At 38.1% G+C, this 17,790-nt stretch overlaps 2 protein-coding genes across 3 annotated transcripts in view; one reads left to right on the top strand and one right to left on the bottom strand.

The window, feature by feature from the left end:
- HBS1L (HBS1 like translational GTPase) overlaps positions 1-17,790 on the bottom strand; it is an 86,406-nt gene that overhangs the window by 33,988 nt on the left and 34,628 nt on the right. For both annotated transcript variants that reach the window (XM_027601352.2, XM_027601353.2), the window contains exon 5: positions 1,943-2,051. In XM_027601352.2, the coding sequence (XP_027457153.1) occupies positions 1,943-2,051 (109 nt within the window). The remainder of the gene's footprint in view (positions 1-1,942; positions 2,052-17,790) is intronic.
- Positions 13,275-14,673, top strand: LOC113926755 (60S ribosomal protein L37-like). Its single transcript, XM_035728538.1, has 2 exons — positions 13,275-13,290; positions 14,347-14,673. Exons 1-2 carry the CDS (start codon positions 13,275-13,277, stop codon positions 14,628-14,630), a joined length of 300 nt encoding a protein of 99 aa, XP_035584431.1. The 3' UTR covers positions 14,631-14,673.

Genomic DNA, 17,790 nt, shown 5'->3' with positions numbered 1-17,790 from the left:
TCTCTCTCTCTCAAATAAATAAAATCTTTAAAAAAGAAAAAAGAAGGAGCAAGAAGCAGGCTCCCCGCTGAGCAGGGAGCCCCATGACTCATCCCAGGACCCTGAGATCATGACCTGAGCCGAAGGCAGACGCTTAACCAACTGAGCGACCCAGGCGCCCCTCCAAGTTTATTTTTAAAATAAAATGTATTTCCCCAAGGACTCTGATCAATAAATAAACTATTCTATGAGAAGAAATATGATGATGAACATTAATGGTCCCTGTCCTCATGAAGCATATAGTCTTGTAAGGTTCTGAAAGGCTTGCAGTACACTTGTGAAATACAACAGAGTTAGGTTGTCAAGAATTATTTACTTGTACTTATTGTTTTTTTCTTGATCATTTATTATCCATTATTTTTTATTATTCCCACAGATAACTATGCACTTACATCTAATATACGTTAATTTGGGCTTATTTGCCTTAAAATTCCCAAAACCTTTTGCAGTAAGATTATAAAATTCTTAGAATAAGGTATTGCACATTCTATTTATTTTTTTCCCTTTCAATGGAAATGATCCCATTTTAGGATTAAATGGTTCCCAAGACATAAGAATAATAAATTTATGATTCTGACTAACCCAACCCCAGCTCAGAGAGAAAAGACATATATTAAGCTTTTGGTAATTAAATGAGGACTCAAAATTATTGTCATGGGATACAGTTACCCAAATTAAAATGTCATTCATTTTAATTCATTAAATGTCACTCATTAAAATTTCATTCATCCAATCATTCAACATACACTGAACACTTACTCTGTCCTGGATATGGAGTTCCTTCCTTCACTGAATTGGAATCTAAATAAAGTATTGCTTTTATAAAATAAAAAAAATTGAACTAAGTGATCATGAAGATTCTTCACAACCAAGACTCATGAAGCTTCCATTAATTTAGAGAGAACAATGTTGTAAGGGAGAAAAAAATAAGGCTGCTTAGTTTTTATTTCTTAAAATTTAAAAAAATCCTCTATTTTTTGTTTATATTTGATAACAGTGATTCTTATCTATCTAAATGACAGACAAAATATATGTAATTTATAAGTAATGGATTTAAGTTAACTGTGCTGTTAAAAGCCTCAAGCAACTAACTTCCCTTGCCTACAAAAACTCTTGGGAGGATCCTCCAGATTATGTTAAGAACAAATGAGTGCTACTAATGTAACATCTATAATTTCTCACCAGATGTGAAATTCTAGGTATGTTTCATTTTGTATTTTGTGCCTCTGTTCTAGTGATCCATTTAATTCAACCCGAAAATCTAAAAGAGTTTAAAGATTACAGTTACTGGGCGCCTGGGTGGCTCAGTTGTTAAGCATCTGCCTTCAGCTCAGATCATGATCCCAAACTCCTGGAATCCAGCCCCACAGTGGGCTCCCTGCTCAGCCGGGAAGCCAGCTTTGCCCCGCCCCCTCACTCCCCCTGCTTGTGTTCCCTCTCTCACTGTCTCTCTCTCTGTCAAATAAATAAATAAAAGCTTAAAAAAAAAGTAAAGATCACAGTTAGAAAAAAAATTTTTAATTAATAATTACATGATTCACCAACCACATTTAATTCCCACACTGCTTACCTACACCATCTAGTGGTAGAAGGATTCCCTAGCTCAGAGTGCTAGAATTCACAAAATAGAGGGTTTTTGCTAAAAATTATTTAATTAACATGAGGAAACTGACAGCGTATCAGATTAAGTAACATGCATATTTAGTATCAAGCCTAATTTCCCATCCCCTTTTCTTTGTACCATGTCACACTGAGGACCCATGATACTTCAACCTTAATGACACATCCTGCAAAATTTATTAAAATAGATTTTCTTTCTTATAGTCAAGTGGAAGACAACACCAATTTCCAAAAAAAAAAAAAAAAAAAAAAAAAAAAAGATGGGGAGGGCTTAAGAACTTACCCAGGCACTTCGAATCCCATAGTTTGCTTCTTTCCAGACACAGTCATTTTAGCAACTTTTGGCACAATTTCAGATTCACTTCGAGATGACTGCAAGTCTACTGATTTTCCTAATTAGAGAGTAAAATGTAAAAGCCTAATTAATTAAGGCTGATTTCTAAAAAATTTGTTACACATTATATATTAAATAAATATAACATGATAAATAAGTTTTATAGAATTTATATCTTTATATTCTTTTCTCTAAAAAAATTTAGTGAAAATTAAAATGCTGAAATTCTTTTGTCACCCTATATTCTGGGAAATCCCCTACTATTGGGACTCTGCTATGCTTAACCTCCACCAAATCTCTTCCTAATTTTGAACTGACTCTTAAGTTTCAGTATTAAGGGGTCACGAGGTGGTTTCTGCACTGAGCCTTGCTCTGACAGAATACCTAGGCCCTAGGTCCCTGTCTCCTACCACGCCCTTTCACACTACTAAAATTGTTTGGTCAGTTAACAGATGGCTAAGCTATTTTTAATCCCGTGATACCTATAAACTGATGAGCAAGTTAAGAGGCTGCTGAACTGTGCTGGACACTATATATTTTACTTGTGCACAATACTAGGCTTAGTAAGATATTTGATATCTAACAAGAATACGGGGGAAGAGGTCAATACAGAAAGAGTGAATTAAGAACAAGATCAATTATGAGGGGCCCCTGAGTGGCTCAGTCGTTAAGCATCTGCCTTAGGCTCAGGTCATGATCCCAGGGTCCTGGAATTGAGCCCCGCAGCGGGCTCCCTGCTCAGCGGGAAGCCTGCTTCCCCCCCCACTGCCCCTGCTTATGTTCCCTCTCTTGCTGTGTGTCTCTCTCTGTCAAATAAATAAAATCTTAAAAAAAAAGAACAAGATCAATTATGAGCTAGATCAAAGACTTTTATGCATTTGATCCTTTAAAAAATATACCTGTGATTCATGGAATTCTTTAGAATGTATCTATAATTTTCAGTAATATTACCATCAGGATTGGGTCCACTTAAAACTGGAAACTGCACATTACACTGGTAAATATATATACATAAATTACATTTTAAATTGGAAAAGATAAATTAATGCATATAATGCATACAAAATGTTTACTATTTACTTTCTATATATATATGGAAATATACATAAATTACTTTTTAAATTAGAAAAGATAAATTAATGTATATAATGCATACAAAATGTTTACTATTTACCTTCTATATATATATGGAAATATACATAAATTACTTTTTAAATTAGAAAAGATAAATTAATGTATATAATGCATACAAAATGTTTACTATTTGCCTTCTTTATGCCAAGCACTATGCTGGAAATATAATGGTGAACAAAAGCAGACATAATCTCTGTGCTTAGAGAGCTTACATCTAATGGAGAAAGTGCACTAACTGACCAAAAATAAAACTGTTATTAGTGTCAAAATGTGTATATGGTGTCATAAGGTTTGGTGATAGGGCACACAAATTAGAGAGCTTCCTCAGGAAAGTTAAGAGTTGAGCAATGATGCAAAAATGAGTAGGAATGACCTACAAAGAAAGGAAGAGTACTGTGAACAGAGAGAGTAGTTTGCACAGCGACTGTATTGTGGGAGGCAGCATGGGACCTCAGAGGAAGTAAAAGCAGAAGGGAAAGGGAACGTAGCTCACTAACTGAGGCTGAAGCTGGGGCAGTGGTCAGGCCATGCCACACAGATCCTAACACTTGTTCTAACAAAATCGGAAGCCACCAAAACGATATAAGCAAGTAACAGGAAGAAGAAAGAGAGAGGGAAGACGACAGAGTCAAGCTCAAGGAGAGGTGTGAGCTGGAGCATCTATCTGTGATTCATCAGCATATAATTAGTAGTTGAAGACACAGACCTAAGTGAGATCACAGAGGGAGTGAATATAGAGTAAGAAGAGAAGTAATCCTAGGACAGGGCCTTAAAAGAAATCCAGCCTTTAATCACAAGACAGAGGACACTGAGGCTGCAAAAGGGTGACTGGGGAGAGCGGGCGGGGGTGCCAAGGAAACCAGGGGAAGAGTGTTTGATGGAGCTGGCACCACCCGAGTCTGGGGAAACATTCACTAGTAACATGATCGCTTCAAATAAAGGTCATTGGTAGAGTTAGTAAGAGCCATCTGACAGAAGTGAGAGAAGGAAAAGCAAGAATGGGTTAAAAAAAAAAAAATGAAGATGAGAAAACAGAGGCAGTACCTGGCCACAATCTCTTATTTGAAATTCGAAAACCTGAAAGCTCTGGAAAATTAAGGTTTTTGTTTTAATTTGGAAGCAAAACCTGACCTGGACTGACATGAAGGCTATTTGTAACCCTTATTTATCCCACTTAAGAGTGAAAAACCATACATTTCAAGGTCAGAAATCATCATATGATGACCACAGGGTGCTGCCCCCCATCTCACTGAGGCTGTCATACATAGGTAGTACGTACATGGTAATGCTTTCCTAAATCTCAAAACTTCTGATTTCTGAGTTAAATATGGTCCCAAGGGCTTTAGATGAGAGATTACAGATATGTGCAAATGACTCACTTAAAAAGTTTGGGAGGGCTATGGTAGAATGGTAGGAAAAGAGTCAGCTGATAGGGTAGAACTGAGAGGGACTGGTTGAAAAAACTGGGAAGAGAAAAGATCACATTAGATATTTTAGAATTCCTGAAGGCAGAAAGGGATGGGATGTGAAGCACAGGCCGAGTCTAAACTAAGATAGGCGAAGGGCTCTTTTGACTGTAATAGGAAGTAGGTTTGTGTGTTGAGGAGGTGGAAGATGAAAATTCCTAATGGTTAGCTTCTATTTTCAACATAACAAGGAGCCAGTTACCTGGTGAGACTGAGGGTGAACAAGGAAAGTAAAAAGACCGGTGAAGCAAATAGTTTTCAATAATCGTTGCACAAAGGGTAATTGTTGGACAGTACTGAAGGCTCACTTAAGATCTATGACAACACCTGAAACTAATGTAACATTTGGGTCAACTAAAATAAAAACATCTTTTAAAAAGATCTATGATAATAAATTTATAAGGGAATCAGTCTGTCTTTCTTTGTGACCAGATCTCATCCAGCAATTTAGGAACAGGCACAGAGAAGACATTAAGTGCTTTATTCAGGGTTACCCAACAGGTACAAGGAGAAAGCAGAGAAATAAGGCAGTTAAAGGTATTGGCAAAATGGGAGGAAAAGTTATTGAGATTTTTTTTTTCCCGATATGGACCTCAGTTTTCCTAAAGTAGGTATAATTATACCTACTCTGCATGGTTGTTATGAAGGCAAAAGAGCATGTAAGCACCTAACAGGACAGCATGCGAGAGTGCCCATAGCAGGGCCAGATTGGCTTTCTAGAATGCAGATCTCTAAACATTAGGAAGTGGCTGGTATTAAGTGCAAGTAATAGAGAGTAAATTGAGGTTATTGTCCAAGGAAGAGATCGAAGATAACTTGCAAAAGCAATAGAGATCATCTCATGTCTTCAAAATGTAAACTCTTAGGGGTTAATTATTAATCACAAATCCGAAGTGGGATTGAACAAATAAAATGACAAAGGAAGAGTACTAATGCACTGGGATAAAGTGAAGAGGTCCACAGGTCAAGAAAAGTGGTCGTGGTCAGAACAGGACTGTGAATTCGCAATTCTGGAGGACGGGAATTAGAGTGAATTGTTGAGGAGGCAAAGGTCACTGGAAATCAAGTGGTCAAGGAACTCAAAGTCCAGGTGTAGCATTTGTTGGTGTTTTCCTACATCGATGCACAAGGAAACTATGATCAAGAGCGGAGGGTGAGAAGAAAACTGTAAGCCAGCTGCCAGTATTCAATGAATAAAGAAGAGGACATGAGGTTGCTCAGTAGATGATAGCAGTGAGAGGACTAATGAACCGATGATTTTGGCAAAAGACGGGAATTTCAAAGAAGCAAAACTTCAGGAAAAAAAAAAGGATGGAGGAATAATGGGATGGAAAAGGCAGAGAACAAAGTTGACATTCCAGACCCTGAGGTTTGAGAGAATATAAGTGAAGTAAGGCAATGAGTGGAAACACCACTCAGAAAACAGATTGAGAATTACAGAAGGGTTTGATTTTTATGAAAAAAGCAGTTCCAGAGTTATAGCAAAAGTAGAGAGGAGTCAGAGATGAGAGAGGGATAAAAAAGGAGGACACACAGCACTGCTGATAATGGTGATGGTGGCGGTGGTGGTGGCGTGTATAGGGAGGGAGGACATCCTAAGACAAGGAAAAGAGGAGTGGTGGATTTTGGCCCCTGTCAAAATAATAGGGGAAAAAACCCATAAAGCACAGAAATGTCTCAATCCAGGCTAGCCAGGACTAATTCTCACTTCCTACACATTTAGTACATTGAAAAACTATAATTTTGACTTAAAAAAAATTAAATTAAAATGACAAAGAAGGTCTTAAAAGTACAAAAATCACAATATCCTGTATTTCTGGGGATACAATAAATAATATATTCTCTTCATTTCTAGTGATTCTTATCTATAAGACATCAAACACAAGATGCAGAATTTCAAAAATTCAGTTAAGTGAAAGTCTTTTTTCTCTCAGAGTAAAATAAGTCTAGTATTATAGATCTGAGTATCACCCATTGAAGCAGTAGTTCTGAAATCTTTTTATTTAGGTCACACACCCCCCCTTTGAAAAAGCTCACAAAAACAATGGGACACGCTTGCCAGAAAAATGCACCATACACACAAAATTTTGCATGCTATTTCAAGGGGTTCAATAATTCCAACTCTAGAACCCTCCCTTTGAGAGGTAAACTTGACTTGGGCTATTTTGGAAATATGTTAATTTCAATTTGGTGTTATCCACAAAGAAAAAAAGATACATTCAGTAAATTTTCCACTGAGCTGTTGTCAACAGCAATGTGATACACTTCCACTTATCCAACCACATTACAAAGTTCCTCTCATAATCACCATCACACTGATGCCAGGCAAAATCTACAAATAGGTCAGAAGTGAACTAATAACTAAAATAACCAGTCACGGATCACTAAGAGATACGTATGAGTATTTGAATCCTCCCATCACATAAAAATATGAAATGTTTACTGTGTTCTCCAATCTTCCCCCAACCAACTAGAAATTCATTCACTGCATAACCACCTCAAAAAACTGAGCATTAAATTTTCAGGAAGCCCCAAAAAATGTCAGTATGGAATGAATACCTGCACAGAAAAAAGGCGGGGATTCCGGTTCCTGCTCTGCCACTAGTTAGCTACTACCTCCCTCACAGCTTAAGCAGTTCCCTTAATTTCGCTAGCTTCAGTTTTCTCATCTACAAATCTTCCTCAACCTACAGTGGGGTCAAGTCCTAATAAAGCCATCATAAGCTGAAAATATCATAAGCTGAAAATGCACTTAATACACCTAACCTACAGAACTTCACAGTTTAGCCTAGCCTACTTTATTTTTTTTTAAAGATTTTGTTTATTTATTTGACAGAGAGAGACACAGCGAGAGAGCGAGAGAGAGAGAGAGAGAGAGAGAGAGAGAGAACACAAGCAGGGGGAGTGGCAGAGGGAGAAGCAGGCCTCCCGCTGAGAAGGGAGCCCGATGCGGGGCTCGATCCCAGGATCCTGGGATCATGACCTGAGCCAAAGGCAGACGCCTAACGACTGAGCCACCCAGGCGCCCTTCTAGCCTACTTTAAATATGCTCAGAACATTTACATTGGCCTACAGTTGGGAAAACTCATCTAATGCAAAGCCTACTTTTTAGTAAAGTGTTGAATACTGTACTGAAAATGAAAAGCAGAATGGCTGCGTGGGTACAGAATGGCTGTAAGCATATTGGCTGTTGACCCCCGTGATCAGGTGACTGACTGGAAGCTGAGCTCACAGCCACTGCCCAGCATCATGAGGGAAGATCGCATCACATTATCATCTGTGTAAAGATCAAAATTCAAAAATTCAAGGTATAGTTTCTACTGAATGCGTATCACGCCAGCACCACTGTAAAGTCAAAACATCTAAGAAGAACCATTTTAAGTGGGGGACCGCCTGTTACAATGAAATAAATGATTTCTAGTCCAGTATATGTCTCTGACTCCCAAACCACTAAAATGATTTTCAAATCAAATAGCCCATTAGGAGGTAAAAGTAAAATGTGCCATTCCAAAGGAAAATAATCAATGTCCTCCCTCAAGTCATGTATCATGTAAAACCCAGTCACAAAAAGATACGCATTCTGAAGATTCACATATTAGTGACTAGTGTTTAGTCTCTAGGAGGACGGAGAGAATCGATCATCATTTTGATTTTTCATTTGGATGGAAAAAAACTTATCCAGTTGATGAAGCCTAACCTGCTTATTTTATAGACCAAAAAATGACACAAGGAAATTAAGTGACTTCACAGTAAGTGGCAAGACCTGCCCTTAATCATCTCACCCTACCTGTCCAATTCATCATTCTCATACTCCAGTTATCTCTAAAGCAAAGCCGCCTTTTGTCCCTGTAGTTATTCCTTGGGCTGCTTCCTCCGGGGCTCCACTGCTTCCTTTCCCGACTGAGATCTACAGAGCAGTGTCTAAGTTTTCTCTTAAATACAAAATTATCTAGGCCCCTTGTCCTGAAGATCTTTTTCAATGTGTATGCCTTTGTAAAGGATACAAAGCTCAATTTCCCCAGCACCACACAATTTTCATACTCTTCCTGAATTTACTGAAAACTTAAGCTTGCATATCCACAAGATCTACCTGCCTCTGATTTACTCCTTTGGTCTTAAAGCACACTCAATATTAAACGACCAGCTCTTGGGAGGGTAGAAACTGTCTTATACATATGTTCACATAGTCCACAGCACATGACAAGTGTTCTGCCCACAACAAACATTCAATAGAGTTTAATGATTAACCCCTAAGAGTTTACATTTTGAAGACATGAGATGATCTCTATTGCTTTTGCAAGTTATCTTCAATCTCTTCTTTGGACAATAACCTCAATTTACTCTCTCTATTACTTGCACTTAATACCAGCCACTTCCTAATGTTTAGAGATCTGCATTCTAGAAAGCCAATCTGGCCCTGCTATGGGCACTCTTGCATGCTCTCCTGTTAGGTGCTTACATGCTCTTTTGCCTTCGTAACAACCATGCAGAGTAGGTATAATTATATCCACTTTACTTTAGGAAAACTGAGGTCCGTATCAGTTGATCTGACAAAGGCTATACAACCTATACAATCGCACGGTGGCTATTCTCAAAGGGCTTATATACTACCCTGAGAGTTAATTATAAAAGTGGTAGAGATGAGTTAAAGAAACAATAAGCAAGAGAATTCAAAGTATGCACCTTATTAGGAAAGTCTCAACAAATGAAATTTGACATGACCCTGAAAAAGAGGAGGCAAAACTAATTTGAGAAAAAGTCTATTTAAGGGTCAACCAGGCAAAAAAATCTGAAAAAAATTGGGCTTTGTCATAGACCAACAGTAACACAAAAGTGTACTTTACCTTTAGATTGAGCCCAGGTTTTTGGTTTTTTGGGGTTTTTTTGTTGTTGTTGTTGTTTTTAATTTGCTTAAGTGTCATGCAAGTTTCAAGAGTACATAACAACAACAAAAAGAATGAGCCAGTAGTACAAAATCCAAAGGAACTACTTTGGGAAGAAACAAGCCAGGTTGATGCTGAAGTTCATCTGGAAGAGTAAATGTGAGAGAATGACCAATAAAATTTTTAAATTAAGAATAATAATAAGGGAACTTGAACTACCAGGTATCAAGACCTTCTCCTATAAAGCTGGAGTAAATTAAAATGGGGCATAAGAATAGCTTGATGAATGAGAACAGAGCATCTGCAAATGGACCAATAGGAATATATTTATATTTTTTATACATAAGAATAGCATTTGAGTATATAGAAAAATATATAATATATGGAGAGTTACAAACAGAAATTCAGAATATACAAAGTAATACTTCAAATCAGTGGGAAAAGGATGGGTTATTCCAAGTTGTTGGGAATATTGGCCATTCATTTGAAAGAAATGTTCTATCATATGTCTATGGTGTATTATATATAAATTCTTTGTTGATCAAAGATATGAATATAAAGAAGAAAAATATAAAAACATATTTATAGGGGCACCTAGGTGGCTCAGTCAGTTTAAGCGTCTATCTTCAGGTCAGATTATGATCCCACGGTCCTGGGATAGAGACCCACAACCACAACAGGCTCCCTGCTCAGCAGGAAGCCTGTTTCTCCCTTTCACTCTGCCCCTCCCCCCTGCTTGTGTGCTCTCTCTCTCCCTCTCTCTAATAAATAAAATCTTTTAAAAATGTATTTCCTGGGGCGCCTGGGTGGCTCAGTCGTTAAGCATCTGCCTTTGGCTCAGGTCGTGATCCCGGGTTCCTGGGATCCAGCCCCGCATTGGGCTCCCTACTCAGCAGGAGGCCTGCTTCTCCCTCTCCCACTCCCCCTGCTCGTGTTCCCTCTCTCGCTGTGTCTTTCTCTGTCAAATAAATAAAATCTTTAAAAAAATAAAATAAATAAATAAATAAAAATGTATTTCCTTTAAAAATATTTATAACGTTTAAGTAAGACTAAGTTTTATATAAAAATTTTAAAATTTCTCCATGATTAAAGATACCACAAGGAAACATAAAGTATGTAGGGAAATATATACAAGGGGTTAAGATATATAATAAAAGAGCTCCTACAAACCAACAAGAGAAAACAATTCAGAAAGAAAAAAGTGAACAGGGGCGCCTGGGTGGCGGTAAGCGTCTGCCTTCAGCTCAGGTCATGATCCCAGGGTCCTGGGATCGAGCCCCGCATCGGGCTCCCTTTCAGCGGGAAGCCTGCTTCTCCCTCTCCCACTCCCCCTGCTTGTGTTCCCTGTCTCGCCGTGTCTCTCTGTGTCAAATAAATAAAATCTTAAAAAAAATTAAAAAAAAAACAACTATTAAAAAAAATAAAAGAAAAAATAAAAGAAAAAAGTGAACAATAAAAGAACCAGGTCAAGATATACAAGTCAAAGAAAGGTATAGCAGAGGAAAGGGGAGACCCGAACGGGAGGGGGACTGAGGGAGATGACTAAAAAGAGGAGGTGCTGGAAGAGGGAGGACACGGGGAGAGAGCAGAAGAAAAAGCAGAAATATTTCTACTTTTTTATTAGCATCTAGAGTTTCCAAGGAAAAGAGGAAGAGTGTTATCTGACACTGTTGGCAAGAGCACAGCCTGGTGTACTTTTGGCAGAGAAAATGTGATAAAATAAAAAATTTTACTATGTACATTATACTTCTGGTAGTGTGTTCTACAGAAATATATTAACAGGACTGTGCAACAGTGTATGAACAAGATTGTTCACTGTGGTGCTGTCTGTAATGGCAAAGAAAGGTGGGTGTAATCAATAAGGGAATGGTTAAACAAATTACAATACATCTAAATAATTCAGATATAAAGTGTAAACCTATACTCATGAAAAGGAAACCATGACACATTAAGTGGAAAAAGTAACTGCAATATTAAATAGCAAAGATGCTATATCACTATATTCTTGGCAATTAAAACGTCCACAGGAATGGAAGTGAACTTTTAAAAGTGATTATGTCTAGAGAGTGATATTAAAAAGGAAATAACTTTCATTTCCAAAATTTATATACTTCTGTGATACTATATTATTTTATAATTAAAAATGTTTAAGGGAAGGGGCACCTGGGTGGCTCAGTTGGTTAAGCATCTAATTTCAGCTCAGATCACGATCTCAGAGTCCCGGGATCCAGCCTGCGTAGGGCTCCGTACTCAGCAAGGAGCCTGCTGCCCCACCCCCAGTTTGTGTGCTCTCTCTCTCTCTAATAAATCTTTTTTTTTAAATGAAGTGAAAAGCATACAAATTAAAACAAATACTTCAAAACACTAAAAACCTCTTTCTACAGTATTCTTCAGAGACGCTCTTGATTTTTCTTAGAAGTTAATAAAAGTAAAATCCTCCTTGACAGTAACACGTAGAATCAGCATACCACAACCCAAACTCTTTCCATCAATGATCCTGAAGGCCACACTACTGAAAAATCCGTGTTTGGAAACAAAGTGCAAAGTTCATCCAGTCAGCCATTCAATGGCAACTATATAGTCAGAATGCACTAGGAAGCTGAAAGAAATGCTCTCAACAGTTTTGCCTTTTGTGTTAGGCAATCCCCTTGTTTTGACTCTGAAGCTCCTTGACTGAAGCTCCTGCAAATTTTGTATTTCTCTACTTCTGCAACCTAAGTATTTGATACTTTGTATATCATTTATACCTGTTTGCTGGTGGCTGAACTGAACAAACAATCATTTCCTGGCAGCTCTTTCTATGCTGACAAATTTCTAAAGGAGGAAGGGTGAAAACTAAAAGGGGATTATCAATGTGACTTCTCTGAATGGTATCATGGTAAAAATCTACCCAGCATGCCTCAGGTGCTCTAGAGCAGGATTTCCCAGCCGTGGTACTCCTGATAGTTGGGGCAGGAAATTTCTCTGCTGGGAGAGCTGACGCCCCCGCCACAGGATGTTTAGCAGCATCCCCAAAGTGGCTACGGACATAGCCAAGTGTCCCCTTGTGGTCCAAAATCACCCCCCGTTGAGTACTGCTCAATAGTTATTAGAAAAAGCATTAAATACATACTTTATACCCCACAAGCACCATCTCAAATGCATAGATCATCTCCTAACTCATCCTCTTGCCCAGAAAATGATCAACTGCTTTAATCTGTCCAATCAAGCTTGAAACCCCACAGTTGTTGATTTCTGATTCCCCCTTTTCTCAAGACCTCTATATACAATTAATACTAACTCTATTTACTTTTTCCTCATCAACATTTCTCAAATTTCTCATTTTCTTTCCTTTCCCATCTACGTAGGTCAGGCCCTTAGGATCTCATGGCCGATTTACCTTTCAAGACTCATCTCTTCCCTACTACTCCCGTAAGCGGACTCGAATTTTCTGGCACAAAATCACTCTTGTTTTCTCGCATCCATGGACATGGCCCAAGCTATTTCCATGTTCATGCAAATGCCATTATTTTCATGAAAATTATTAATACAAGGAAGCCAAGCCTTCTTGATAATGCAGGAATCACAGAAGCCAACTTTAGCACTGATGATCAAAGACTCTCAGATTCATCCTACAAAGATTTACTGACAGCCTATGAGGTAGAAACACCGGTGTCCTCTGTGTAACTGGCAAGAGAATAAAGTACCTGTAGATACATTTGCACACTTTCATGTTCCCACAAGAGAACCAACCCCCATAACCACTCCATGTCAAAATCCTCCAATTTACCACTCAGAGTTTGGTAAAGTAGGTAAGACATGGACTCTGCTGCAAGTAACAGTGTGACTTCCAGGGCGTTATTTAACTTCTTTCTGTGCCTAGGTTCCTTACCTACAAAATAACAATAATAGAATCTACCTGATAGGGATGTTACGAGATTTAAATAAGGCAATACACGTGAAGTGCTTAGAGCAACGCCTGACATATATTAAGTATTCAGTGCTGCATAGTAATGCCAGAAAGCAGCATAGTCTGTGAGTCTCTGATATCACCAAAATATCAACTTCATTTTCCTCATCTGATATCAGGGAATCCACGGACACATATTACTCTAGCAATCACAAATTAATGAATGATGGGGAGAAGAAACATGCCAACTGTGTGACACTGTGCTAGGTACTAGGATAAACAGATGAAATAATAATAATGACCTAATTCGTATCCTCAAGAAACAGAAGTCTAGGGTGCCTGGGTGGCTCAGTTGGTTAAGCGACTGCCTTCAGCTCAGGTCATGATCCTGGAGTCCCGGGATCGAGTCCCGCATCGGGCTCCCTGCTCAGCGGGGAGCCTACTTCTCCCTCTGACCCTCCCCCCTCTCATGTACTCTCTCTAATAAATAAATAAATCTTAAAAAAAAAAAAAGAAACAGAAGTCTACTAGAGGTAACACACATATTACCATGTGAACTGCGACAATGCAGGTACAATGAGTGTATAGGAAAGGTGCTGTCCCACCCACACTGAAAGAATTAGGCAAGGTTTCCTTTAAAATATTCCTAGTGAATCTTGGGAGGACAAAATAAGGAAAAGGGGATTGGGAAATACGACACAATGCCTGAAACAATATGACTGCTGGTAGATCGGCATGGCTGGGACACAGGAAAAGAGGTTAAGTGGGTAAGACGTAAGAAAAGCAGGAAACACATTTAGGGCTATGTATAGCATTTAGGAATTTAACTTGATTTTGAAATATAAGAAGACCCACTAAAAGTATTGGAGTAAAATATCAGAGCTTTTAAAAAACCTACTCTGAATGGACTTGGAAGCTACCTCAGCAAAGTGAGCGTGTCGCCTTTCATGAGAACCCGCGTGTTGTGAGGGTCTGCCGCAGAAACGAGATCGTTTGGAAAGCGTCGCAATAAGATGCACACGTTGTGCCGCCGCTGTGGCTCGAAGGCCTACCACCTTCAGAAGTCCACATGTGGCAAATGCGGCTATCCTGCCAAGCGCCAGAGAAAGTATAACTGGAGTGCCAAGGCTAAAAGACGAAACACCACTGGGACCAGTCGAATGAGGCACCTAAAAATTGTATACCGCAGATTCAGACATGGATTCCGTGAAGGAACAACACCTAAGCCCAAGAGGGCAGCTGTTGCAGCATCCAGTTCATCTTAAGGATTTCAACGATTAGTCACACAATAAATGTTCTGGTTTAAAAAAAAAAAATTATTATTCAACCCTTAACACAATTGATTAATCCTATTATTTAACCCTTCTGAAAGATGATTCCAAAATAAGCTAAGCATTGCTAAGAAAAGAGACTCAAAATAGGGTCCGGGGATATTGAGGAAGCCAGGCCTGTGTATGTCTCCTGCTTCAACTCTCAGAACAAAGAGAACTTTTGACTTTTGTCAATTGCAGCTAACCTCCTGCTAGAACACAGCCTTCTACTTTGGACTAAAATAGAGATAATGTAGTATCTGCTAGCTAAACAGCCAGTCTTGTATTAGTCAGTTTAACCCTGCCAGCCCCAATCATAATTGTTTCTAAACAACTTTTGTAACTTTGTGGTTTTTGCCTCTATAAACTTACACTCCCCAGTGGCAAATTCAGAGCAAGCATTTGATTTCAGCTAACTCTGGGTCTCCAGGATTGCCATCCCTAAAACCTCAAATAAATGTTTTTGGCCGCTTTAAAAAAAAAAAAAAAAAAACCTACTTTGACCACAGCATGGAAAATGGATTGTGAAGGCAAGACTGGAGAGAGAACAGAAGACTTGTACCAATACGTGTAAGAAATTCTATGCACTGACCAAGATCAGAATGATGGAGACAATGAAAGGGATATCTAAACTATTACAGGGTAAAATCAGAACTACTTGATGCCTGAATGTATGTAGGCAGGTGAGACAAGTAACAGTTCCCAAATTTTCCAGCAAGGAAGAAAGAGCAGATGGTTATGTCATCACCAAACAGAAAACACATTCCCGAAAACTAAGAGAAATCTGCTATCAGGGTCTTGCGTCTCTTGATTGGTCCTTTCATCAAGTCAAAATTACAACAGTCCATAGAGAAACTGCTTCCTCCTAAATAGACGGAGATTGCCACCAAATTATTTTTTTAAACACTGCTTAGATACTATCTCTAGTCTTTAGAGTTTTGCAAGTTAAATTATAACATGTTCTTGGCCCTGGTGACACAAAGATGAGTAACAGTCTCTGTTTTCAGGTAACTTTCATTCTAAATGTGATGGACACGTAGACAGACAAGACTGAAAGAAAATACAAACAAGGACATTAAAGATAATTTTGCAGGAGACAAGTGCTATGACTACAGTTGAGCAAGGACCATAGCACAGGGAGTAAGAGGAAACAGGCAGGAGAGGAAAATACATCCATACATCGTGATGATGAATTAAGTGTCAGGGAGGCAAAAAATCGAGATCTTAATCCCTAGGACTCTAAATTAGATATGAATATAGAACACATTGTGTCTGAGATTCTTTCAAGGCAAAGAGAAATTGGGTAGAAACCTGGATAAACACAGGAAGCAACTTACAACCTGGGAACGGATGAGGTAGCTTACAGAAAGGGAAGGCTGAGAAGGCAGGCAGGCAGGCAATGGAGGAACTCAGACTAGTAAAGGGGCAGGCAGAAAATAAGCATTCACATTTCTTGTAGAATGCTTACATGGAATCTAGATTCATGGAGTCAGGTAATTTTGTGGGCTGTATTTTTAGAAGTCATGTGGTCCAGTCCCTCATTTTACAGACGAAAAATTTAAGTAGATTTCTAAAGATCACATGCCTAATTAATGGAAATTTTGCTTCTTTTCTCCGGGGTGCTTTCTGTTTCTGGATGCACCTCCTCCAAACTTCATGAGCTTGATTTTCCCAACATTATTGAACCAGGTTTATTTTGAAGTTAAATGTATACAAAAACTGCTCAATCAAGTGTCTCTATAAACTGTTAACGCTTTGTCAAGATCATGATTTTGTGATTTTAGTGAGGTTAATCATTAGTATCTTCTCAGATGCTTCAGGTAAGTTGTTAAAATCAGTAATTCTGATTTCCTTTAATGTTTGCATTTCAAAATCCCCAAAGAATCTATTTGGTTACAGCCTAGTAGTTAAATCATTCCCTGCTTACCAAAGAAGTTTCTGTTTGATACAATTTTAAATTCCAGTGGGAAACTGGAAGGGTAGGCTAGTCTTCCCCTAATAACAAACACATACATACTAATTCCTTAACCTTTTGCTGATGCTGATTTTAGGAGGGGAAAGTGACATTTAGGCTCTAAAGCATACATCATAGCATAAGGCTATCAATTTTAGGTCATACATGATACTCCCAAATTCTTAGCAATGATAACTCCAGACCAAAATGATATGACTTGAAGTCAAAAACCTTTACTGTATATTCTCATATAGCATATGTTGTTTTCTGACTATACTGTAAAATATCAATATAAAGTATGTGCCTTACCTCTCCAACAACCTGAGCTCCAGAAGAGTACTTTTTGATGTTTTCCACAACATCCAGTCCAGTGCCTGGTACATACATACTAGGCACTCAAATATTTAATAAGATTACATAATTTTATAGATGGAAAAAAGTAACATATTCTCTAAGCCAATGATTCTCAGCTTGGGAGGAGAAGGTGGATGGAAAGAACAAGACCATCCTTGCCCCTCTTCCTTTGAAAATCCTTGTCACTGGAAGATACTGATGCTGACAAAGTGTTGTATCTCTCAGATGTCCTGAGACAGAAAAATAACTGAGAATAATTTATCTGGTACAAAAATAATTTTATAAATGAAGAAGTGAGGTTTGTTAAGTTAAGCAATTTGACCAACCCAGATTAACATTCTTTGCAAATTATAACCACCTACCTCTTGTTGACTGGTTTCAGGTTCATTAACTAAAAAGATGTTTGAAGATCTGCCTCAAGTCAGGAAATTAGTTCAGATGACATTTTAAGGTTCCTGCTCTCATAATCCTATTTTTAAAAATAACTAGTTAGCCTATTCAGTGAAAATCTCTCCCCATATAATTCTCTAAATAATATCAACTGTAAAAGTTTTTAACATTTTAATACTATCAGGCATATCAAATAGGGACTAGTTAATGAAAACTGTTATCTAGGAAATAATACTCTTAAACCCAATTAAAAATAACCAAGGTGTGTTTGGTTTTTCCCCATGTAAAATCCATAACTAAAGATGGGAAATATTACAAGGGACATGTTCAAAATGTAAGCTTGTTACCTGATAGCATTAAGTAATTTCAAATTTGAATAGTACCTATAAAGATGTAAAACTATTTTTTGTTTTAAAA

This window comes from Zalophus californianus, chromosome 7 (genome assembly GCF_009762305.2).
Source record: "Zalophus californianus isolate mZalCal1 chromosome 7, mZalCal1.pri.v2, whole genome shotgun sequence".
In the NCBI taxonomy this organism is placed as follows: Eukaryota; Metazoa; Chordata; class Mammalia; order Carnivora; family Otariidae; genus Zalophus; species Zalophus californianus.
The sequence above is the reverse complement of the archived record's forward strand: the minus strand, read 5'-3'. Positions and strand labels throughout refer to the sequence as shown.